At 51.1% G+C, this 24,850-nt stretch overlaps 1 protein-coding gene across 4 annotated transcripts in view; it reads left to right on the forward strand.

The window, feature by feature from the left end:
- Kiaa1755 (KIAA1755 ortholog) overlaps window positions 1–4,731 on the forward strand; it is a 41,171-nt gene extending 36,440 nt beyond the window's left edge. The window contains exon 14 of one of the 4 annotated variants that reach the window (XM_047540710.1): window positions 868–2,686. In XM_047540710.1, coding sequence (XP_047396666.1) covers window positions 868–975 — 108 coding nt within the window. In that variant the 3' untranslated portion in view covers window positions 976–2,686. Of the gene's footprint in view, window positions 1–867 lie in introns of all 4 variants that reach the window. The other 3 variants (XM_047540709.1, XM_047540707.1, XM_047540708.1) reach the window with 3 other exon arrangements.
- The last annotated feature ends 20,119 nt before the right edge of the window (window positions 4,732–24,850 follow it).

The raw sequence follows: 24,850 nt of genomic DNA on the forward strand, positions 1-24,850 counted from the left end.
GGAGGGGGTGGAGAGGTCCCCCCAGACCCTCCCGTGAGCGCCTCCCACACCTCACTTAATCGCCACCACATCCGGGCACCAACGCTGCTCCCATCTTACAGATAAGAACACTGAGGCCCAGGGAGGGGCGTGACTGGCCCAAGGCCACCTGAGTCCTGGTGCTCAAGGCCACCTGAGTCAAGGACCCCACTCCTCCTAAATCCACGTAGCCCAACCCCTCGTACTTCTAACAGGGGGACCAAGGCTGACGGGCAACAGGCAGCAGCCTGGGAGAGCTGGGACAGGAACCCACGAGGCTGGCCCTGCCCAGCGAGTGTGTCACTAGGGACACAGTGTGGGAAGCGCCTGACCCCTCCGCCCAGAAGTCAGGCTGACCCAGCATGCAAGGACAGAACGCAGGATGCTTCAGAGGGCAGCGCGAGGGACCCGGGTGGGCTCAGGCCCCTCTGCCTCCCTGGGGCAGCAGACGCGGGGCAGTGAGGGATCTCCTCCCCTAGCTGTCCAGGGTCTAGAGGGTGAGGGAGAGGCAGAGCCTGGGACTCGGAGCCAGGGGCACGTGTGCCCGGGGTCACCTCAGTGGCAGTTTGGCTGCCCTGTCTCTGTGCCAGGATGAGGACGGTGGTGGTGGGTGATGCTCTGCAGTCGTATGTGTTGGACTCCGCACTGTCACGTCTTGTTTTAGTCACACACCCCTGTCCTAGTATTACACCCATTGTACCACGATGAACCAGAGAGACCCATAACCCACCCGGGCCACACAGCGGGGGGAGTGGCAAAGCTGAGAGCCAAACCCAGACCATGTGGCCCCAGTGCCCGCCTTGCCAGGCCGTGAGAGAATTAGATTCAACTGCAGCAACCCCCGCACAGGACTGCTCCAGGCTGCAGCCATCATCAACTTCAGGATTGCTATTATCCTTAGAAGGAGTCGTGCCTGAGAGCCCCTGGCGTCTGGAAGCTCTTTGCCTTGCTCATTGACTTCAGTCCAGGGATCTTCCCTGGATCAGCCAACCCTGTCCAGCTCCTGGCTTTTGCACATGCCGTCTTGGCTGCTGGAAACCTCTTCCCAGGACTTGGCTTCCTTGCTCTCTCAGCTCCTTGTTGAGGCCTGTTCTGACCACCCTGCTACCCAGCCCTTTCTCTCCTACCACCTGCTTTATGGCTTCAAGGACTCATTGTGATGGAAACGATCCTGCTGCTCACCCCTTGCTAGTCTCCTGTGTGACAGCTCCCTGGGGCATGAGCTTTCTGCAGGGACCAGGCCCGGGCAGGCTGCTGGCATGCTGAGCGTGGGCACCGCACACTCGGGAAGGCTGGCAGAGGGAGGAAGATCGAGGAGGCCGCAGAGGAGGGCGAGCCAGAGACGACTGTGAGAAACTGGCATGTCGACGGCTAGAACTTGTGCCCTGGGGGGTGGCAGGCCTCACCTGAGTCCTGCCTCAGCCTATCAGGCAGGGTGGTCTCTGAATCACTGTCCGTGTCCGTCCAGGTTGACTGAGAATGTCGTCCCAGAAAGGACAGCCCAGGGCCGGGAGGACCCGGGGTGGGGGTGGGGCGCGTGTGCGCACGGCAGCTTTGGCACTAAATGATAACACGATGGTGCAGCTGGGGGAGGTTTGTGGAGCCCTCTCCTGACCGCGGCCTCCATGTGCTACCACGAATATGGAGCCATTTATCTGAAGACAAGTTCCCTTCATCTGGGGAGAGATGGTCTCAGTGGAGCATCGCCCGCAGCCTGGAGGCTTGCTGATGGGCTCCGGGTTAATGGAGAGAGAGATTAGGTTCCTCATGAGCTGCTGGGGACACGCAGGCTCCTCTGCAGCCTGCAGACATTTTGTGGAGGAATCCAGGACAGGCAGAAAAACAACTGGGACAGGCACCCAGCTGGAGGGAAGCCCTGGGGCCTGACCGTCCACCCCCGCTGGGGCGGTCTCTTTCTGCCGCTCGAAGGACTCTCCTAGGAGGCAGAAGGACAGGAGTGGAGTCCCAGCTCCTCCCCAACTTGCTGTGTGACAGGGCACGTCATTTCACTGCTCTAGAGCCTCAGTTTCCTTCTCCGTAAAATGGGCTGCTGGTTCAGTTCAGTATGATCATAAAAGAGAGCCAGAGAGCCTGGCCAACAGTTGGCACTCAAACACAGTGGCCAGATTCCTCCCGGATGTGCACTTCAGTAATCCCAGAAATTCAGGAGGCTGAGGCAGGAGGATTGCAAGTTTGAGGCCAGCTTCAGCAATTCCTACCCTGCATAACTTAGGCCCTATCTCAAAATAAAAAATAAAAAGGGCTGGGGATGTAGCTCAGAGGTTAAACACTGATGCCAATCACCAGTACCAAAAAAAAAAAAAGGTGCCTGAAGAGCCCGCAGGTGCCAGAGGCTGTTTCCAGGTGGCAGTGGGTGTAGCTCTGGGGAAAAGGGGGCGGGGAGAGCATTGTCGTAATTATCAGTGGAGCAAATCGCCGCCAAGGTGGCCAAGCCCCAACATTCGCTGGGTGCTAAGAGGAACATCCCGTCCTCATGTGGCCTCATCTCCCTCTCCTTGCCTGCAGATGACCTGGTTCCACATGGACTGTCAGGACCTGATAACCCAGCTCAGGCTGGGCAAGGCCCAAAGGGCCAGCCCTGGGGACCAGCGCCGCCTCCACCGCTACCTGCAGCGACTGGCATCCGAGTTCTCGGCTGAGAGACTCACAGCCATGGGGCGGCAGGTGGCCTCCCTCAGCCAGGCAGGCCTGGGCCAGGGCCTGTGGGAAGAGGCCCAGGCGAGACACAGGGAGATCCAGAGCCTCCTGAAGAAGGCGCTGGTCCCCTGCCTGTGCCCAGGGGCTCCCGCTGCCCACCTGGCACACCCAGATCTAAGAGGGGCAGGTCCCAAGGACCAGGGTCTGACTGGCGAAGTCACTTCCAAGGGGAGGTGGGACCTGCCCCTACAAGACTCTCTGGGTGGATGGCACTTGCCCAAATCCTGCTGGCCTCCTTGGGCAACCAGAGGCGGGCAGACTAGAAGTTCCCAGGCAGGGTCTTCCCCCCAGGAAGCTGGCCGCGCTGGAGAGGCCGACGAGGACCGAGGCCCCCGTGAGCTCCCTGAGCCAGCCCCGGAGGGCTTCCTCACCACCCTCTTCTCCTGGCAGCGCCTCCCCAGGCAGAGCCAGGTCCCCTGCCCCGCTGCAGGCAGCTTTTCCTCCGAGGGGACAGACTCACAGACATCCCTGGAGGAATCACCCCAGACAAGCCCGCCTGCATCCCTCTAGCTGGGAGCCCCTGTCAATCACCAGGCTCCGGGGGTGGCTGGGGTAGGGCCCCGGTGGAGGGGGAACAGGGAGCCCTGGTCAGCCCGGAGCACTGATTTCACACCTCGCCTGCATTGGGAAGATGAGCACGTGGACCTGCTCCCAGCTCTAGAAAACTCCAGGAAGTCGCGCTGCAAACACGTGCAGAATGGCAAGCCTGGAAGTCAGGGACCAGACTCAATAAAGCATCGACTGGCCCCAAACTCTCGAGTGTCACTGTCGACAGGAAAGGCCTGTTGGGCTAGACCCTTCCAAGGTCTCAGGGTTAGGTAGCTCAAATGGCTACCTAGAGTTCGCGAGCATCACATGCTTTCCCTGTGGGGAGAAGCGGAGTGGCCTCTTGTCTGGGTCTCATAGAAATGGCCCTGACAAGGACCGGAGTGAATGTATATTGGTTGTTGATCCCAGGAGCCACTGGTGGGGAGCAGGGAGGGACATAAAGACATACTGTCAAACAAATTCCCAGGCGTGCCACGGGAGCCCAGTGCTGCTGGGGACCTCTGGAAGACAGCAGGGAACACTAAAACCCGCCTCAGAGCCACCCACCATAGAGGTGAGGGCGAAGGTACGTATTCCTCAACTCCCAGGCCTCGACATGGGCGGACGGCAGGCACCGCTGGCCCCATTTGCCTGGACAGAGGACTCAGGGCTGGAGCCAAAGGCCGACTGTGCCCCCAAGGGAAGAGCTACTTCCCACTCCGTCTCTGGGCTCCTCCAAGGGCCTGGGTACCCTGCCCAAATTCAAGGAACCCCACAGAACCTGGTCCTTGCGTTCCAGAGAGAACCCTTGCCCCAGTTCCTCCAGATAGGTCTTCACCTCCCCATCAAGTCCCAGACTCAGCGCCTCCTGCTCCGCACGCAGGCCACACCTCCCTTTCTGCACAGCCTCTCCTGCCCAATGGCATTAGGCGCTGGGGGCGGGGCCAGGGCCCATGGGCGTTGGGGGTGGGAAGGGAGCACCATCCTCGCCCAGCGGCTGAGTGGGGATGCCAGGGGAAGGGGTTTATCTGATTGGAGGGAGAGCATCCAGCAGGTGACACAGCCTTCCCAGGGCTAGAGTGGCGCCCCCTAGTGCCGCCTCTGAGCATCACTAAGCAGGGTGTTCGCCTCCTCTGAATCAGACTGCATTATCAAAATGGCCTTCTGGCAGCCTAGCTGAATTGTCCTGGCCCCAGGAAGAGGGTGGAAGCACACATCCTCCCTCCAGTAAGGCTGTGGATGTGGGGAGAGGTAGCCTGGAGCAGGGGGCTTCTCAGGAGTCCTCTCAGCAAGGAGAATCACACAGACTGAAGGCCCCAAATGGCTTCAGGAATCTTCTGTTAGAATCGATATTTCTCCAGGTGTGGTCTGGAGCCTGCCTGCTTCAGAACTGTGAGTGGAGATGATCAAAAGGCAGTTTCCTAGGAGATACCACCTCCAGACAACTTAAATCCAACTCTCGGGGCCAGTCGTGGCTGGAGTGGTGGCTGAAGACTGCTCCCAAGTCACTCAGTGAAGCGTGGAGGGTCTTAGACTGCTCTGTGCTGCTATCCAAGAGTACCATGGAATGGAAATGTATAAACAATAGAAGTTTATTTGCTATGCTTTTGGACACTGCAAGGTCCAAGATGGAGGAGGGGCCGCCTCTGGTGAGGGTCTTCTTGCTGCTCTATGACTTGGCAGAGGACATTGCGGGGTGAGAACATAGAAACCTGAGAGAAGGGGCTGAACTCACCCCTCTGCTGTAAGGAGGCCACGTGGACATTGATCCTTCCACAAGGACGGAGCCCTGGTGACCTAGTCACTTCTTAAAGGCCCCTCCTCTCAACACGGTTGCAGTGTGTGGGCTGAAACACACAAACGCTGGGGGACACGGTTACACCATAGCAGTGCTGTGGGGGCACTCAGGCCCAGCCCCACCTCCCAAGCCGGCTCTGATTCTTGCATCCACTTAATTAAACCACTGCCTCCCGTTGCATCCAAAACGGCCTGAGGATGCATGAGACATTCAATTAGCCCATCCGCGCCTGCTGCCTCAGAGGGGGAGTCCAAGGCTCTTAAAACACCGTTGCCATAGCAACAGCATCCAGCCAGCGGGGACCACAGGCAAGGAGCAAGGGAACCTGGGGTGCAAGGATGGAAACTGACTTCTGAGAGACCCCAGCTGCTGCTAGAGATGTGGCGGGCCAAAGGGTCCTCAAGGTCACCTTGTACATCCCCCTGCCTCCAGAAAGAACTATACCCCAAACTTTTCCACTCCCAGCCGCCCCTGGGGACAGAAGGAGATGCAGAAATGAAACACGAGCGAATAACAACATATTAAAATAATGAATAATAATAATGATGATGGCCCTAGCTTTGTGCTAAGCTCTTTGAAAGATTTCCAGGGCTCCTCGGATGTTTTGCAACAGCCCAGTGAAGCTGTGAAGCTGGTACTCATTTCATATCCTTTTCCTGAGGAGGAAACTGAGATTCAGAGTGACTTAGAGGTTCTTGCCCTGTGTCACAGTGAGTGACAGAGCTGGAGACACCCTGGACCACCCACAGGCAAGCTGCACTGATGGCTGGGTCTCAGTGGTCATGGACTGGTCCCTTTAGCCATCCTACCATGCCTGGCCACTGCCCCATGTCCAGGGACCCTGAGTGGGCTGGGCTTAGTCCTCTGGGCAGCATTTGCATCTGGGTCTTTGGTTGCACATGAGACAGTGTTGCACAGTGGTTAGTAAGGGAGGCTCTGGAGTTGGACTGGCCAAGTTCTCACCTAGGCTCCACCACTCACGTGCTGTGTGTTTTTGGTCAAGTAACATTACCTCTCTGTGCTTTGGCTTCCTCACCTGTAAAATGCAAACAGTAAGACCTCAGAGGTTTAATTAAGTTAACCTATAGAAATCCCTTAGAAAGAGGCCCAGATACAATACCTGCTCATTAGGTGGTATTTAGTATTCCCCTTTGGCACCAGCCCTGCGGCCCCTGCTTTCATTACCTGGAAAATAAAAAGAAAGAAACCTCTCCCGAGGCCCACTAAGTGCTTCTACTGATTCCCAGGGAGTTTTCCCCTCCTTGAATCACATGAATTCATTTTCTGAGTCCCCAGTGTCTCTCCAAGGTTAAAGGGGCCTAATTCATCAGCTTTGGCTCAAACTCGCTTACTGGGGGACACGACAGGAAGTCTCCCCACCGTGGGAAATTCCCCCAGGATTGAGCACATTGCTCTGAGTCAGCAAAACTCCAGCTCCCAAGAGGCTGCTCTGGGGAGGCAGAGGCCGCAGTGCCCTTTCAGGGGACTTTATAGCAAAGTGTGCAGCCTGCTCTGGTGGGAAGAAGAGGGACCCCAAGTCTGCCAGACACGTGGCTGAAGATCACACTGAGATGGAAGCCCTGTATCAAGTTCCAGGGGTGGCAGGCAGCGGGCAGGTGGAGGCACACAGCCTGGGAGTCAGGGGGTCTCAGGGCCACTTCTACCCTGCTGCTGGTGACCTGGTGACCCCAGAAAATTGCTCCCCACCCCTGGTGGTCAGTCCTGCCCCCATGGTCTAAGTCTCAGATGGTTGAGGGTCACTCTCATCGTGGGAATGGAGAGCCCTGCCTGGAACCCAGGCTTAACAAGCTAGTGCCCCCGAGGAGATGCTGTCCTCGGTTTTCCCCTTCTGTCAAATGGGTTTGTCAAGCCTGCAGGGTCAGGGTAATAAGATCTGGATCCCCAGGCCATTTTCTTTTCCAGGGGAGCGGGTGGCCTTGTGAAGGCTCTTGAAAGTCAACTGGGTCCTGATGTGCTACAGAGGTGGGACGAAAAGAAACAGAAGTCCGGGTGCTTTACAGTTTAAAAGTGCCTTTCCGTCCATCTGTCCCTCCTTTGACAGTCCCCTCAACTCTGGGGGGCCAGGAGTCCTATCCTGGGTCGTTCCCATTTCACAGCTGAGAAGACTGGAGCCAAGAGCCATGTGCCTGGCTGAAGGTCACCCGGGCGGGAAAGGGGTTGACGGGGAGCCCGAGGCCCACACCTGGCTCCCGTCAATGTCAAGCCCAGGACAGCGGGCGGCCTTCTCTGAGGTAGTCGCCCACATCCTGGTGCCTGCGAGTCACCCGCTGCAGACCCAGGCGGGACTGTTGACCAGGGTCGAGGCACAGTCCGCCCTCATTAAACAGAGCTGCTCTGTTCTCCAGGGGCTGCGAACTGGCTTCCAGCCCAGGACAAACACGTCTGACCCGAAACCCCACCCTCTCCCAGCTGAAAAATGGCTCTGTGAGGCTGGAGCCCATGAGCCCCTGCAGGGTAGGTGTGTGACTGGGCAGCAGGAGGCCTGGGGTCCCGTCCCCACCGCCTGAGCCATGGTAGGGGACTCCCGGGAGGTGAACCACGGCACTTCCGCAGGCTCACTTTTCCCATCTGTGAAACGGGGGTATGTTATCGTGATAGAATAAGAAGTTTATATTTGGCCTCTGTCCCTGGTTCCTGCCTGGCTCAGGGCTCTCAAAACCCTTGACATCTCCAGAGTGATATGAATATCTTTATGCTAATGGTTGGTGGCTGGGGACCCCTAGATAGCTTCAGGACAGGGGCAGATAGACTGAGGCGTGATGAGAGGGTGGGAACTTGCAGTCCCGTTCCCCCAGTCCCATCGATGGTCAGTGACTGATCAAGCAGGACCACGTAATGAGGTTTCTTTAGAAAACCCAGTAGAACCCGGCTCCTTGGAGAGCTTCCAATGGCTGCACCCACGGAGACGCCGGCAGGCGGTGCACCCAGAGAGGGCGTGGGAACGCTGCGCCCTCTGCCACGCCTTGCCCCACGCAGCTCTGCCCGCTGGCTGTTGGTCTGTATCCTTTGCAGTGTCCCTTAAGACCACCCAGTACCTATTAGTGTTTACGGGAACGGTCCTAGCAAATAATTGAACCCAAGGAGGGGGAGATGGGAACACTGGTTACAGCTGGTTGGTCAGAAACAAGTCACCACCCAGGGCTCGTGACGGTCATCTGAGCAGGAGCAGTCTTGCGGGACAGAGCCCTTGACCAGTGGGCCTCACTCAACTCCAGGAGGACAGGGTCCAGCTGAAGGGGATTATAAGGCACCCTGCTGGCACCCACTGCAGAGGTGCGTGGCATGCGGGAACAACCCGCGTTTCAGACACAGGAGTGTCCTGTGCTGAGTGACTGTGGAAGAGGGTAGGTCGGTTCTACTTCCTCAGGGGGTGGGTTGGACCAGCCCAGGGTGGTGAGCTGGCGATGCTTTGCGCAGGGCGCTCCTCATCCACCCTCCCTACCCTGCCTGCCTCTGCGTACCGAGCATGCATGCAGATGCCCGGGATGGAAAACCCACAGCTTGTCCATCACCCAAGTTCACTATGAAAATAAAAGGAAAAATTATCATGAAAACAGCATTGAAAGAGTCTTTCAAAATGGAGTTGGGAAGGCCATGGAGAAAGAAGAAGGACTTAGACATTGGAGTCACTGCCAGGAGCGTGGGCTCTGGTCCTTGGGACTGCAGACACTGGACAGCCTGTTACATTGTGCCCAGATACTTATGGTGCTGTCAGGAGGCTTTTGGGCTCGTGTTTTATGGACGATTTTCTCTGTATATACATTCCTTTCTTTATATTTTATCAGTCACATGGCCCCTGCACCTGTTCTCCACCACAGCAGATGCTTCTCCACAAAGAATGGTTATTACTTTGTAATAAATCACATATAAGCTCCCAACCTCGCTGCCTTCTTTAGAATACCGATCGGGAGATACCTAAGCTTGTCTCTCCCAAATTGCCACTCCCAAGACCCTATGTAAGTCCTTTGGCTTTTCCTTTTTCTGACTGAAGTGGATCGACGCCTTCCACGTCTCTCTGATCTCCTGCTGCGCCCCATCTTCCCTGTCCCCGTTCCAGCCCCCATCCCGTCTCCCCCACCAACTCTAGAAGGATCCTGGATGGTCTTACATCCCCTTCCCTCAAAGCCCCGTATGTGAGGGCTCGGCCCACGGCCTGGGCCTCACACTGGTCTCCGTGCTTCCTGAGTTCCGGCAACTCTGGCTTCCTTTCAGTCCCTCAGCCATCCCAAGGTCATTCTGAGGACAAGATCCTCAGAAGCAAAACTGGAGATGAGGATGGAGGCGTATGTGATTCTTGAAGAGGTGAATGCAAGAGGAAGCAGGAAGGAAAGCCTGGGAAATCGGAAGGGTGATTCCCAGCTCCAAGGCACACCTCAGGTTCTCTGCAACATCATGCGGCACAAAGCAGGAGTCCAGTGGCCTGAGAGCAGTCTTCCAAAAATAGTTGCTGGTATGAACCTATTGGAGACATTATTCTGTATAAAGAATATAATAAACGGTATCACAGTTGGACAAAAATAATTTTTAAATCCCAAAGAATGTGAATAAATATTTCTCCAAATAGCCAATAGGCACAGGAAAATTGTTTATCATCATTAGTCATCAAGGAAATGCAAAACAAAACCAAGAGGGACTGGGCATGGGAGCAAAGGCCTGTAATCCCAGATACTCAGGAGGCTGAGGAAGAGGATCACAAGTTCAAGGCCAACCTGGACGACTTAGTGTATCTTCAAAATAAAGAATAAAAAGGTCCAGGGATGTAACTCCCAGTGGTAGAACGCTTGCCTCACCTGTATAAAGCCCCAGGTTCAATCCCCAGTACCACCAAATAAAAAACAAATAAATAAAATAGACAAGCAGAAGAAAACAAAACAAACAAAAACCTACAATGAGATAGCACTTTGCAGCCACTGGGATAGCTACAACTGAAAATGTAAGTAATAACAAGCTCCTGGTGAGGATGTGGAGAACCTGGAACCCTCACACACTGCTGGTGAGACTGAAAGATGGCACAGCTACCTGGGGAAATGGTTTGGCAGTTTTTCAAATGGTGAGACAGCAAGTTACCACGTGACCCAGTAATTCTACTCATGGGGCTAAACCCAAGAGAAATGAAAATAGATGGCCACATAAAAATTTGTACATGCTTGTTTATAGACTTATTCATAATTGTCAAAAGTTGGATGCCGGTGTGAGGTGTTATCTCATTGTGATTTTGATTTGCATTTCCTTAACAACTAGTGATGTTGAACATTTTGCCATGTGTTTGTTGGCCAGTTGTCCACCTTCTCTGGAACATTGTCTTTTGAGTTCTTTGGCTATTTAATACTTGATTTTATGTTGTTGAGTTGTAGGAGTGCTATATGTCCTGGATATGAATACCTTACCAGATATATGATTTGCAAATATTTTCTTCCATTCTTTATACTACCATTTTGTTTGGTTACAGTACCTTTTGATAGGCAAAAGTTTTAAATTTTGACGAAATCTAGTTAATCCAATTCTTTTCTGTATCCTGTGCTTTGTTGTTGTGTCTAAGCATTGTTTTGTTTTGTTTTGTTGTTTTTTTTTTTACCAAATCCAATGTCATAAAGATTTTTGCCTGTTTTCTAAGAGTTTTATAACTTTAGCTCTTATGTTTCGGTCTTCCATACATTTTGAGTTAATTTTTGTGCATGATGTAAGGTAAAGGTAAAAAAATTACTTTTAAAGTATAAAAATAAACATTTGTGAAAATAATATGAAAACATGTTGGAAGCAACCCAAATGTCAATCAACTAATGTCTGATACACGAAATGTGATACAGCCATACAGTGGAGTATTGTCAGCCATAGAAAGAAATGAATCACTTCCTGAATTGTTCTAGGAAGCCAGCATTATCCTGATATCAAAACCAGATGAAGACATCACAATCTCCTGCCAATCTCCCAGCTGTTCACAGAGCAGAGTGGGCATGTGAGTCATGGAGGACCTAGATCCAAACCAAACAGGTGAAAAAACATAGACACCTATACATATCCCACTGTGGAAAAGATGACAAACTTTTAGACAAAAATAATGGGCTACTCGTGAAGGAGTGATCACCAGTCTGACATCAGACTTCTCGCCCACAATGGAAATTAGAAGATGGTGAAAAAGTACATACAGGATACTGAGAGGAAAGAAGTGAAAATCAAGATCCTATAAACACAGACCCAACATACCTCTTGAGTCATAGGAAGGATGTTAAGAATGTAAATGCTCTACCAAAACCAAGTGAAACCTCATGGATCTCTCAAGCAGTGAATTCATGAAGAGGGCAGGAATGAGAGGGATTAGCGGGCTTCCTAGACGTGAGAGAGAGGAGGTGTATATGTGCATGTTTCAATTGAAGTCTTAATATCTAGGAATGTGTTACCTAACTTTTACATAAGACCTTTTGAACACAGTGTAAGGAATGCTCTAGAAAGTACTATACGGGGGCTGGGGTTGTGGCTCAGTGGTAGAGTGCTTGCTTGCCTTGCATGTGTGGGGCACTGGGTTCAATCCTCAGCACCACATAAATAAATAAAATAAAGGTATTGTGTCCATCTACAACTAAAAAAAAATTTTTTTATAAAGTACGGTGTTTCAGTTAAGCTTAAAGGTGAGAGAGACCAGATAGAAGAGTGTTATAGGTTAAACTGCATCCCGCCCACACCAAAGCTTTATTCAAGTCCTAACTTTCAGTATCTTAGAATGTGACCTTCTTTGGAAATAAGATCATTGCAGACTTATTAGTTAAGATGAGGTCATACTGGAACAGAGTGAGCCTTATAAGAAGAGATTTGGACAGCATCACCCACAGGAAGAATACCATTAAGAGATGAAGATGTATGTTGGGGAGATTTTCCTACAAGTCAAGGAACATCAGAGAAGGGGCATGGAATAGACTCTGCCCCAAACCCCTAAGAAGGAACCAACTCTGGGACACCTTGATCTCAGACTTTTAGTCCCTAGAACTATGAGACAATATTCTATGTTAAAGAAAACACACAAATATATATATATGTGTGTGTGTGTGTGTGTGTGTATACATATATATATATATAAAATGAAGAGAAAATTACACATGAATATAGATGCAAAAACTGCAACATAATACTAGCAAACTCAAAACTGCATATTAAAAGGATTATACAGCACAACCAACTGGGATTCTCAGGTTTACATAAACATGAACAAATTAATGTAACACACCACATTACTAAAATGAAAGAAAAAACACAAAAAATGATTATCTCAATTGACATAGAAAAACTTTTTGAAAAAAAAAAAATCCAAAACCCTTTCATGACAAAACCACCCAGGATTCTAGGATTAGAAAGGAATTTATTCAACATGAAAAGGGGGTATTTATGAAAAACCCACAATTAACATAAAATTCAGTGGCAAAAGAAAGACTGAAAACTTTGCCCCTAATATCAGGAACAAGACAAGGATGCCCACTTTCACCACTGTTGTTTAATATTGTATTGGAAATTCTAACCAGAACAGTCAGATAAGAAAAAGAAACAATAGATACCCAGATTGGAAAGGAAGAAGTGAAATTATCTCTATTCATGGATGACACAATCTATACACAGAAAATCCCAAAAATTCACCAAAAAAAGGTACTAGAGCTAATAAACAAATATAGTAAAGTTGCAGGGTACAAGATCAACTTGCAAAAATTAGTTCTGTTTTTGTATATCAGCCAGAAAAATCCCAAAAGAAATTAAGAAAGCAATTCCACTTACAATAACATCTACAAGAATAAAATACCCAGGGAAGTAAAGATTTATGTACTAAAAACTACAAAACATTACTAAAAGAAGAAATTAAAGAAGACCTAAAAAAAATGGAAAGACATCTCATGCGAATGGATTGAAGGATTTAACATTATTAAAATATCTGTACAACCCAAAACACTCCACAGATTCAAAGTAAGCCCTATCAAAAGTCCTACAATCTTTTTTGCAGAAATATAAAAGCTAATCCTCAAATTTATATCAAGCTGCAAAAAAAGCTCTAAATAGCCAAACAACTTGGTCAAGAAGAACAAAATTGAAAGACTCCAAGTTACCAATTTCAAGACTACAAATCTACAGCAGTCCAGAGCTGGGGATGTGGCACACAGGTAGAGAACTTGCGTGGCAAGCATGAGGTGCTGGGTTTGATTCCCAAAAGCCCCCTTCCCCAAATCTACAGTAACCAAAACAATATGGTCCTGCCATGAAGCTAATGGACATAGACAAATGGAATAGAATCAAGAGTCTAAAAATAAATCTCAATGTCTATGACCAGTCGCCTGTTGACAAAGACACCAAAGGCCACTCAGTGACGGAAGAATTGTCTCTTCAACAAAGGGTGCTGAGACTATTGGATTCCCACACGTAAAAGGATGGGATTGGATCCCGACTTCATACCATACAAAAAAATTAACTCAGAATGGAGCACAGACCTAAACAAAGAGCTAAAACTAGAAGAAAACGCAAGAGTAAATCCTCACGAGCTTGGATTTGGCAATGAACAACATCAATAGCTCCAGCGACAAAAAGTAAAAAATTATATATTAGATTTAATCAAAATTAAAACCTTTTGTGCATCGAAGAACATTATCAAGAAAGTGAAAAGACAACCTATACAATGGGAAAAATCTGCAAATCATACATGTGACATGTGGTAGGGTTTACTATCCAGGATACACAAAATATTCCTACAACTCAACGCAAAGGAGACAAATGACCCAACTAACACTTGGATAAAGAACTCAAGAAGCACATGGAAAGATGTATCATTAGCCGTTAAGGAAAGACAAATGAAAACCATGCTAAGATGCCATCTCACATCTGCCAGGACGAAATAATAAGAAGTGCAGAAAATAATAAACGTTGGTGAGGATGAGGGGAAATTAGGTCCCTTGTACTCTACTGTTTGGTAGCTCCTCAAAAAGTTAAACACAGAATGGTCAGGCAATTCCACTCCTACATACATCCCAAAAGATTTGAAATCAGGGGCTCAAAGAGATATTTGTACACCAATTCTCAGTGCACGTGAATATAACTCAAATGTCCATAAATAGATGAATAGATTAAAAAAAAACAGATACAGAGGGTCTGGGGGTGTAGCTCAGTGGTAGAGCACTTGCCTAGCACGTGTGAGGCACTGGGTTCGATCCTCAGCACCACATAAGAATAAAGAAAGTAAAGGCACTGTGTCCATCTACAACTAAAAGTATATATATATTTAAAAAAACAGATACAGATCAATAGATAGATAATTGATAGATAAATATAAAGTTTATATCCATATAAAAAGGAATGAAATTCTGATACATGCTGCAATGTGCATGAACCCTAAAACCATTATGCTGAATGAAGTAATTCAGGCACAAAAAGGACCACTGTTGTACGATTCCATCATATCAAATATCTAGATCAGTTAAATTCATAGAGATGTAAATTAGAATGGAGGTCACCAGCGGCTGGGGGCAGAGGGGGAATGGGCAGTGACTGATTTATGGGTACAGAGTTTCTGGAGTGATTTTTTCCTAAAGTTTTTGAAATAGTGGTGATGGTTACACTTGCATATATAATTAATGCCACGGAATTGTGCGCTAAAAATAGAAGGCAAATATTATGTTACACATATTTTACAACAATTTTTTAAAATCTTAAAGGAAGGAAATATTGATACGTGGGGCAACATGGATGATCTTAATAAACTTTATGATAAATGAAAAATATCAGTCATAAGAGACTGTATGTTACATGATTTCATTTATATGAGCTGTCCAGTGTACATCAATGTAGAGACAGACAATATCTTAGGCTCATTTAGGTTGGAGAGGTGTGCAGAGCGGGCTTCCTGAATGATACAGTGTTTCTTTTCTTTTTTTTTTTTTTGCGGTGCTAGGGATTGAACCCAGGGCCTTGTGCTTGCAAGGCAAGCACTCTACCAACTGAGCTATATCCCCAGCCCAGTGTTTCTTTTTGAAATGATGAAAATCTTCCAGAATGAACTGTGGTGATAATTGCACATACCTGTGAATATACTAAAACCAGAGTTGTATATTTTAGATTTTTTTTTTTTTTTTTTTTTTTTTTTTGGTCTGGGGATTGAACGCAGGGGCACTTTACCACTGAGTCACATCCCAGTCCTATTTTGTATTTTATTTAGAGACAGAGTCTCACTGAGTTGCTTAGGGCCTCGCTAAGTTGCTGAGACTGGCTTTGAACTGGCAATCCTCCTGCCTCAGCCTCAGCTGCAGGATTAGAGGCATGTACCACTGTACCCAACTGAGTTTCATATTTTAAATGGGTGAATTTCATGGTATCTTGGTCAGCTTTTTCACCACTTTGACCAAAAGACCTGACACGAACAATTTCAAGGAGAAAAAGGTTATTTAGGGGCTCAAGGTTTCAGGGGGCTCAGTCCATGGCCAACTTCATTCCTCTGGGCCTGCAGTGAGGCAGAACTTCATGGCAGAAGTGTGTGGCAGAGGAAAGCAGTTGGGGACACGGCACCAGGAAGCAGAGACAAATACAAAATGTGTACTCCAAAGGCACGCTCCCAATGCTCCACCTCCCCAGCCACACCCCACCCACCTTCAGGTACCACTGGGTTAATCCCATCAGTGATTGGGTTAAGACTCATAACCTGATCATTTCACCTCTAAACTTTCTTGCATTGTGTCACACTTGAGCTTTGGGGGGACACCTCACATCTAAACCACTGCACATGGTATATTAGCTCTATTTCAATAAGCTACTGAAGACACATCCTCAACACCCTAACACACAGAAGCCAGCAGTGGGGCGCACAGGGAAAACATGATCACGGGGATCTGAGTGTAGAACTGCTGGGCGCTCTTCCAGGCCTCCAGGCCTGGAATATTCTCTCACCTGTTCAACTGCTAAGCCTTCCTTATTCTTCAGATATCGGCAACAGGATCAGCCTTTCCTTGCCTCACTGAAGAGGTCGAAACCCCCTTTTAGGGCTGGTGGTGCATCTCAGTGATAGAGCACGAGTTTAGCAGGCTCTAGGCCCTGGGTTCAATCCCAGCACCAAAACAGTAATAACAAATCTTTTTAAAAAGTTCTCCTTCATAATACATATTTTCAATTGTCATTTTGCAATATTTTCTAAATATTTATATACCCTAGTAAACTGAGTTTTGTGAGAGCAGAAACTGAGTCTGCCTACTCCAAGTATCTTTGGCCACAGGGGAGAAACTTAAAATTTGTCAGATGAATGAATGAATAAATGAATAAATGAACGTGTCCCAACTCTTTTTGATTAGTAGGGGCTGCCTAGGACACCTGGTTCACTCAGTAGGAGAGAATTCTATGATTGATTAATGATGTCTGCCATGGGTGTCGACAGGAATATATTTAGTAGATGCATACCAAATTTGCCATTCTTGAACTAGAGAGGGCCATGCCTCACAGGTCCCTAATCAGAGAGCATGCAGGGCTGCCTAGGAACAGTCCCATCTCTCCCAGGAAAGGAGTGCAGTTGCCATCCCAGCTGGCCTTGATAATCAATCACACAGCCATGCAGTGTCTGTTAGGATTTGTCACTGAGCCACATCCAGGTGCACCAGGCAGGAGCAGGCAGGCTCATTTGCATCACATCTACATGAAATTTGCATACGCCTCCACAGCCCTTTCTCCTCGCAATTTTCAAGTTAAAATGTCATTAGTGCTCCTGCGAAGCCTGTTATTTCTTGATTTCCTTCTCCCTTGCTCCTCTGCCCCTCTCTCTCCTACACCTGAGACACACAACCTGGGCCGAGAAAAGGAAATAGGGGTTTGAGCTTGGATTCAATTGCGGATTCACTTGTGACTTCCCCTCTAGGCTGTGTCTGTGACGCTAGGCACCGGGCTCTGGGGCGGGTAGCCACACGGGGCCTGATTCAAGCTTAGTCCCTCAGTGTTCTCCACAAAGACTTCCCAATTCCCCACCGCTAAGCCTTTGCCCCTGCTGTGCCCTCCTTCAGGAGAAGCTCTCTCCCCTCTTGAAGTCAAAACAGCATCTGTCTCCAGGGCATGCCCGCCAGCCCCTCCCATTAGTCCCCTGCTTAGTGCTACTGGCTGCTTTGTCACAGGATGCAGAGAGAGACATGTGACTCACACCAACCAATAAGATTCTTTTCCCAGCATTCTCATTTGGGAACCAAAGATGATAGACAGTTTCTGAGCTGAGGGCCAGGACCACCGTGTCCAGTCGTGTCCATAGAAAACAGAAGAGCAGACCTCATGGAGTGTGTTGGTCAATTTTTTGTTGCTGTGGCAAGTCCCCAAGAAAAGCAACTTAAATGGGGGAATATTTATTTGGCTCATGGTTTCAGCCCAAGGTCAGCTGACTATTGCTTTGGGCCTCATGAGAAGCAGAACATCATGGTAGAAGAGTGTGGGGGAGGGATACACTCAGCTCCTGGCAGTCAGAACAGAGAAGAAGCGGCCCGGCTTCTTAGTCTCTAACACCTCCCAATGGTCCCTTCCAATCATTAATCCATTATATCGAGGCCAAAGCCCTCATGATTGGGCCATTTTCTAAAAGCCCCTCCTCTGTACCTCGCTGCACTGGGGACTAAGCTGGCAACACATGAGACTTTGAGGGGACACTATAGCATTGATGAAGGACTAAAGCTGACAGGCTCAGAGTCAGACTCAGGAGAACTGGAGGCAGCAGGAGCCCTGGCCCTGGGCCCAGCCCCACCGAGGCTGTAAGGAGCAAAATTAAATGTGTGACATTCTGTGTGCTGTGTAACTTGCAAAAAGTAACTTGAGTGCTGTAATGAGGTGATGATGTGGTGTTGCCCCAAAATAAGATTGACGTTGCCCCAGGTTGGAGACATGTGCAACTGACCCCGAGTAAGATAACTGACTTCCACTGACCAAGACCGGCTGGCAGGGGCTGATAAAAAGGATTTAAAAGGACTCAGTTGAGCCTAGATCCAGCCTCCGGTTTACACCAATGCTGCGCCCAGCCTGGAGGAGACTCGCTGACCTGCTCGTCGCTTGCTGGAACATCCGTCGTCCTGACCGTGACTGAGACATTCCTGTGGAAGTGACCGCGGACCTGCCTTGTCTTCCACGACAGCAGAGCTGCCCGTGTGCCTCCCGCCTGGGACGTCTCCACCCGGCCTGCCTGCGGGGACCTCGCCGCCCTCCTTCGCCTCCCCACCGTCCTCCCCGATCAGGACTCGGGCCGGAGGGAGCTCCCCAGCGAGACCTCCTGAGCTGTCTTCCTGACTGACCTCTGGGAGTCGCTGCCCTTGGACTCAAGACACGTCACACAGGAGTGGACCTTAGGAACGGGTCTCAGTAAGGAGCGAGTCTTGCTTATTGGGGGCTTATAATAATTTAGTGTTAAGTTGGGTGTGGTATTGGTGTGGCTAAAGTTAGAATAGCTACAATAATTGTGTGATCAGCATCAAATAAAAGCCAATTGATTTTGGACCAAATGTACTCTCATGGACTCCTCCTTGCCGCTGGTGACACAGGCCAAGCTGCTCCGCTCACCTGGTCCCACCACTCACCACCGTCTCACCCCTCGGCCTCTCTTCCCTCCCCCTTTTGTTTGTCCTTGCAACCTGGACCAAACAACAGGCAGATGACACAGGGCTCAAGGACTCCAAAGGAACTTTTGGGAAAAAAACAATATCTGAGTCCTCAAGATCAGGGACTTCGTAAACTCTTTAGAGGGGCCGGGGACGTCGTGGCTCAGTGGTAGAGCACTTGCCTGGCATGTAGGGGCCCCTGGGTTCTATCTCCAGTACTGGAAGAAAAAGAAAAAGAAAACCATAGACTCTTTAGGCCTGTGGTTGTAGCTCAGCGTAAAGTGCTTGCCTGGCATGTGCCTGATCCTGGATTCCATCCCCAGAACCACATAAAGCAAACAAAAAACAAAACAGGAACATCAGTCTCCCAGGGGCCTCGACTAGACCCCGCCCAGAGGCCATCTCCTCCAGGAAGCCCACCCTGCAGCCCCTACCCAAGTGAGAAAGGCCTCCTAGGACTCAGGTTCACAGGTCTCGTGTCTCCTCCATGCCCAGCTCTCGTTCCTTTGACCTGGCCTTCGCTCGTGGCACTGCGAATAACCCGAGGGCAAGACCCTGGCTGACCTTGAGGTTCACCCTTCTCAGCACCCAGCGTAGCTAACTGATAACAGTCAATTAATACAAAATGGTAAGGGTCTCTTATTTACTGAGCACATAGTGTTGTGGGTAGTTTCCTTGTGTTTTCTCATTTCCTCTTTACTACAGTCATTCATAAAACTACCTGTTTTATGAATGAGGAAGCTGAGGGTCAGAGAAGTTAAGTAACATACCTGAGCACACACAGCCCATGAGTGGGACAGCCAGGGTGTGAGCCCACATGGTCTCATTTCTACCTCTGCACATAACTTGGATCCCCCTCAGGGCCCTCATGACTTGAGGATTTCTCTAAAATGCACCTGTAAGCTCGGGGACACAGTTAGCGGCCAAATAAAATCGGACAGAAAGTGGCCGAAGCAAGCTTTATTGGAATTTGGCTCTTGGGCAAAATTCTCAGACCCCCAGGATACAGCTCAAGTAGGGACCCGGAGAAAATCGCACGTGGCCCTGGCTGCCCAGGGTTTTTATAGGCCGGAATGGGAGGGGGTCCTGCTGAGTGACAGATAGATGTTAGGGGTCGGTGGAATTTTCTAGCCCACTTGATTGGTCACCATTTGGCGGGCTGGCCTTTGTTTCAGCTGCTCTGCTCTGCCCCCTACAGTCGCCTAAAGTCCAACCTAACAGTACCTGCCCCTGAACTCTTTGACCCTGATCTGTGGCCGACGCCTGTATATGGGACAGTAGTTTTTCTACTTCTTTCAGTTAAACAATGACTATGCAGTAAGGTGACCAGATCTCTGTTTGCCATGGACAGCTGGCGATGCCTGCTGCCCTGTATAATCATTAAACCACCCACTCCCCATAATATTCTAGTTTGGCCAGCAACTGACATGGCCACTCTACCCACCTGGTACGTGTATTGAAGAACGATGTTTCCCTGGGCTTTAGGGGGTGACCTGGTGCCTTCCTCACTGCCAAAGAGCAAGGCTGGGGCCAGGGAGGTAGAGGCCTGGGCAACCTTAGGGCCACTGGGATGTGGGGATGAGTCATGGCTGTCTGACCAGCTGAAATCTGCAGGGAGGAGCTGCTGGCTGTTCCCCGATGCTCATGGTTCCCATACATCCAGCTCACCCTGGGGACGGAGCCGTGGGCAGGACACCAGCCAGCTAGCGCCCAGCTGCAGCCGCTCCCCACCCACAGCTCTGCCAAAGGAGGGTGACCTGGTTTCCTCTCTGGGCCTTGATTTACCCATCTGTTAAGTGGGGACGATTGTCCCGGCTCTCCCTGCCAGGTTGACTCAGGATGGGATGCCTGCAGGGCCCACCTGCCTCCAGGGCAGCTTCATCTGGGTAGGGTCCCTGGGAGTCCTCGTTGTCAATGGTCTGGAAGTTCCAATGTCTCTGAGCAGGGGCTGGGAAGTTCCTGTGTCCCCAGGACCCTCAGCGAGGGCCTACTGGGCGTGCAGGTCAGACTTCAGGGCTCACCCCAGTTCAGCTGTTCCTTGTGTGAGGCACATTTCTTCCCTGACTCGCAGAGAGACAGCAAGGTCTTGGCCTGCAGGGCTGTGGGGTTGGGCGAGGTCACACGTGCATTGCTCAGTCCACGAAAGGCCCCAATGGGAGGTGCCGTGATTATTAATAACTGAACCCATTGACAGGGGTTCCGCGCCTCCAGAGGCCTCTGCTGGACCACCTCCGTGGAAGAATGCAGGGTCAGGGCCCCAGCTCAAGTCGAGTTCTGCTGCTGCCCCTCTGAGTCCCCAGGCAAGCCCCTGAGCCCCCAGGTTCACTGCTATTGCTAGGGAGAGGATTGGAAGGCAGAGGAAGAGGAGTGCTAGAAGGAGCTGGGTCAGGGAGCCATTGATAATCAAACTGGGGCTGGTCAGCCTGTCACATCTCCCCCCAGAGGCTCAGCAACCCTGATCCCAAGGATTCCTTCCACACTGCAGTCTGCTTGCAGCTGTGTGACCCGGGTGTGCCCCGGCCTCTAGCAGGGCCATGTTTCCATCCGATAGTCTCCGAGGGTCCCTGCTCTGGGGGCCAGGCCAGGCCGCTGGCTCCACCCTCAGCCCTTAACACACAACCGCCTCCTCTGGCTTGGCAGGCCTTTCCCGACTGGCCTGTCTCACCATTTCCCCATCTGCTTGGCAACGCTCCTGCCACGCTGGGGTCACGGGGAAGTTGTGTGGGTGGGGGCTGTTTGCTTCGTTCGTTGCTCCATTGTTTGTTAGGAAAAGGCTTAACCAGTCTCACTAACGTGGCATCGCACAGGACGCACAGCCCAGGATCCGCTCTGCAAGGAAGCCCAGGACCAAGCCTGGGCGACTGGGACACAGGAGGCTGGCCTGAGTCTGGAGGAGGTTCCTGGTGACAGGACGGTCGCTGCTGTGAACCAGGGAAGCGAGGCCCTGGGCCCCAACGCCTCTCAGGGGCTCTCCCACCCCAGAGGCAGAGCGTACCTTCCAAAGATGGCTGGGACCCTGTCGCCCAGCCCACGCGTTTTTCTTGCAGTGTGACCTTGAGGCTCCTGTTGAGCAGTGGGGATCTCGATCCCTTCCCTTGGTGACTGTTTTGACAATAGAGTGACAGAAATGATACCGCAGCTTCCAAGGCGAGGTCACAAAAGTGACTTTTCATTGTGCTCTCCTGGAACCCGACCACCATGCTGTGGGGAAGCTCAAACGCACACCCAGAGAGGCCACCCTGTGGGCCACGAGGAAGTGCTCTGGCCAACCGCCCGGAGAGCTTCCTGCGTCAGCCAGCATCAGTCGCCAGATCTGCCCCTGACCGTGTGTTGCTTCCGATGCTTGGGGATAATCCTGGCCTCCAGCCATGGACTCAGCCGGCAAGTGCTCCCTGCTGACATCAGGGCCAGGACGCCCTGCCTCTGGTGATTCCTGACTCACAGAACCCGTGTTGGTTTCGCACCATGAGGTTGCCCTGCAACAGGGGGACCAGGTCCCGGGGCCCTGCCTGGGCTGCCCGCCCACAGCTCCCAGCCCTCCCCCACAGCTCCCAGCCCTCCCCCACAGCTCCCAGCCCTCCCCCACCGCGGGTGGCTTCCCTGCCCTCCAGCATGGCATCATCCCGGCCCTCTCAGACGTTCCCTCACTGTTCAGAAAAAACAGGTTCCCTGGGTGCAGGACCTGCCCAGGCCCCGCAGCCCCAGGGCCGCAGTGCCCTGCAGCCCAGGAACCTCTGAGCCTGCCGCCTGGAGGAGGCGGGAAGAAATTTAAAAAAGAGAGAGACCAAAGGAAGGACAGGGCGTTTTAAGTTGTTTCTGCAGGCATTTCCAGGGTGGCTCTCCGAGGCCTGTTCCTTTCCCAGGTCAGTCCTTCCTACATTTCTGGGAAATCTTCAAGCCCCCCTAAATATATCTACTTAGGAAAATCACCCTGTGTGCTGCCAATCAGCTCATGCAATAAAGAGATTAGGCAGAGAGGGGACGTTTTAAGAAACTGAGGGAACTTTCCTGTTATCTATTGATCAGATCCCGGAGACCCCTTCAGCCTAAGGGTCCCGAGAATGACCAGACTACTGTCATCCTCACATACCTGCCCAAAGAGAACCCCAAAGCGCCTCTTGCTCTTGAGCTGACCTCCGTTCTCCCTTGAATACGTCTGGGCCTCTGACTGGTGTGCACTGAGATTCTTTTCTGTCACCTGCACCAAACACCCCACTTGTCCTGAGTTGAGGTCCCCCTCTCCTGGAGCTCCTCAGACCTCTTCTGGTGACAGGTCCATAAACTGCTTTTAGAAACAAGGTTTTATTATAACACGGTCACCCTCACTCATTTACATATCATCTGTAGCTGTTTTCAAACTACAAGGGCAGAGTGGAGCCTGGTCCACAGAACTACAGTCTGGCCCTTGAAGAAAAGATTCAACCACCCCCCCACTCCCCACCCCAACCAATGCGGCCCTAGAGGCTGTTGGAAGGCTGTGGGCAACTGCAGCCCTCCTGGCAGCTCCAGCCTCCCCAGGGACCAGGGTGAATGTTTTCCAGCAACAAACTGTATGGAGACCTGGGTCCTAGTCTTCTCCCCGTCTCCAGGCCTCAGTTTTCTCTTCTGTAAAATAGGGCAGTAACTTTTCCTGCTCCTGCCAGTGGTGGGGGGGCGACATCAACCTTTTGTCTGTCTTAGGAACTTGTAGGCCCAGGCCCGGCATGTCGAAGGCCCTCCCCGGAAGTTTCTGACATTCAGGGAGGGGCAAGAGTGGAGCTGGAACTCCCAGAGAAATTAGCTCCTCCACCCTGGGGGCTTCACCTCATTTGTGATGTTAATTGAAGATTTGCATAATGTGCTCACTGAGGTGTTATCTTACACATTTAAATCATTTGATCATCTGTGCTTTTTCCCCTCTTCAGGATGCCAGGGAGAGGGGTGACCGCAAAAGAAGAGAGGGGGGGCTGTTCCTTTCTCTCTCTGACACACACACACACACACACACACACACACACACAAACACAGATACACACACACAGACACAGACACACACACACACACATGCACACACACACAAACATACACAGACACACACAGAGACAGACAGACAGACACACACGCACACACGCACACACGTACACACGCACACATGCACACGCTCCTCGGGGTGCAACCCTGAGAGGCCTGACCATTTTCATGGCCGAGCTCCAGTCACACACCTTAAACACAGTGCCACCAGGGGCCCTGTTCCCTCTGCCTGGGACACACTTCCCCAGCTGGGTGAGTCCGGTTCCCCTCCCACTTCCCCAGGTCTTTCCTATATGTGGCCTCTTGACCTCCTTCCTTGACCTCCCTGCCCTTGAGCCCGCTCACCCTCTAGGTTTTTCTGTGACTTACTTGTCAACATCCAACTTTATTGTGTAAGTTGTTTTTGTTTGTCTGTTTGTTTGAGCAGAATGTCAGCCCCTGGCAGGCAGGGCTTCTGCAGTCTCCCGGAGCTCCCGGCCCGGCACGTAGTAGGCGCTCAGCAAACATTTGTCAAATTAAGGATCGCTTCAGACGCTGAAGGTGTAAAGGCCTCAGGTGGATAAGGAATAGTGACCGTGGCACGCCAGGCTGTCCAAGGACATTCGGAACGGTGCTGACAGCCTGAGTCCAGCGCCCGCACCCGTCCTACTGTCCCCAAGGTCAGCTATTCTCCAGAAATGAGATTCTTTCTGGAACACCTTCCAAGCACCGACCCCAGGCCAGTGTCCCTGTGGGCGACGTTTTCTAAGCAGACGAGAAAGGCCGTCTGGACTGGAGGGAGCCGGAGCTGGCAGCCCTTTCAGGAACTGGCGGCAGTTTTGCAACCCAGACACTACGAGTGGGGCCCTGGAGGACAGGCTGATAAGTTGAGAGGTCACAGTCTGACCACAGAGGGCAAGAGAAGAAGGCTCTGAGGTCACAGGGACGGAGGTCCCAGAGAGTTCTGCCACGCTGCTGCTCTCACTTCTCAGTGGAGGTTTTGGGACAGGGTTGGAGCTGGGAGTCTGAGCTCCCTCTGCATCTTGTACAGATGAGGAAACCGAGGCCTGGTGCAGGTATCCTGGACGGGAGTTTCTGGGGCCAAGAGGTCACCAGGGAAGTCCTGGGTCGCTGGCTGTTCCCACCGCCCGTGCTGCGCCTCTTCCTCTTCTCGCTCCCAGCTCCGACTTCACTTCCTCCTCAAGCAGAG

Source organism: Sciurus carolinensis, chromosome 2 (genome assembly GCF_902686445.1).
Source record: "Sciurus carolinensis chromosome 2, mSciCar1.2, whole genome shotgun sequence".
Taxonomy (NCBI): domain Eukaryota; kingdom Metazoa; phylum Chordata; class Mammalia; order Rodentia; family Sciuridae; genus Sciurus; species Sciurus carolinensis.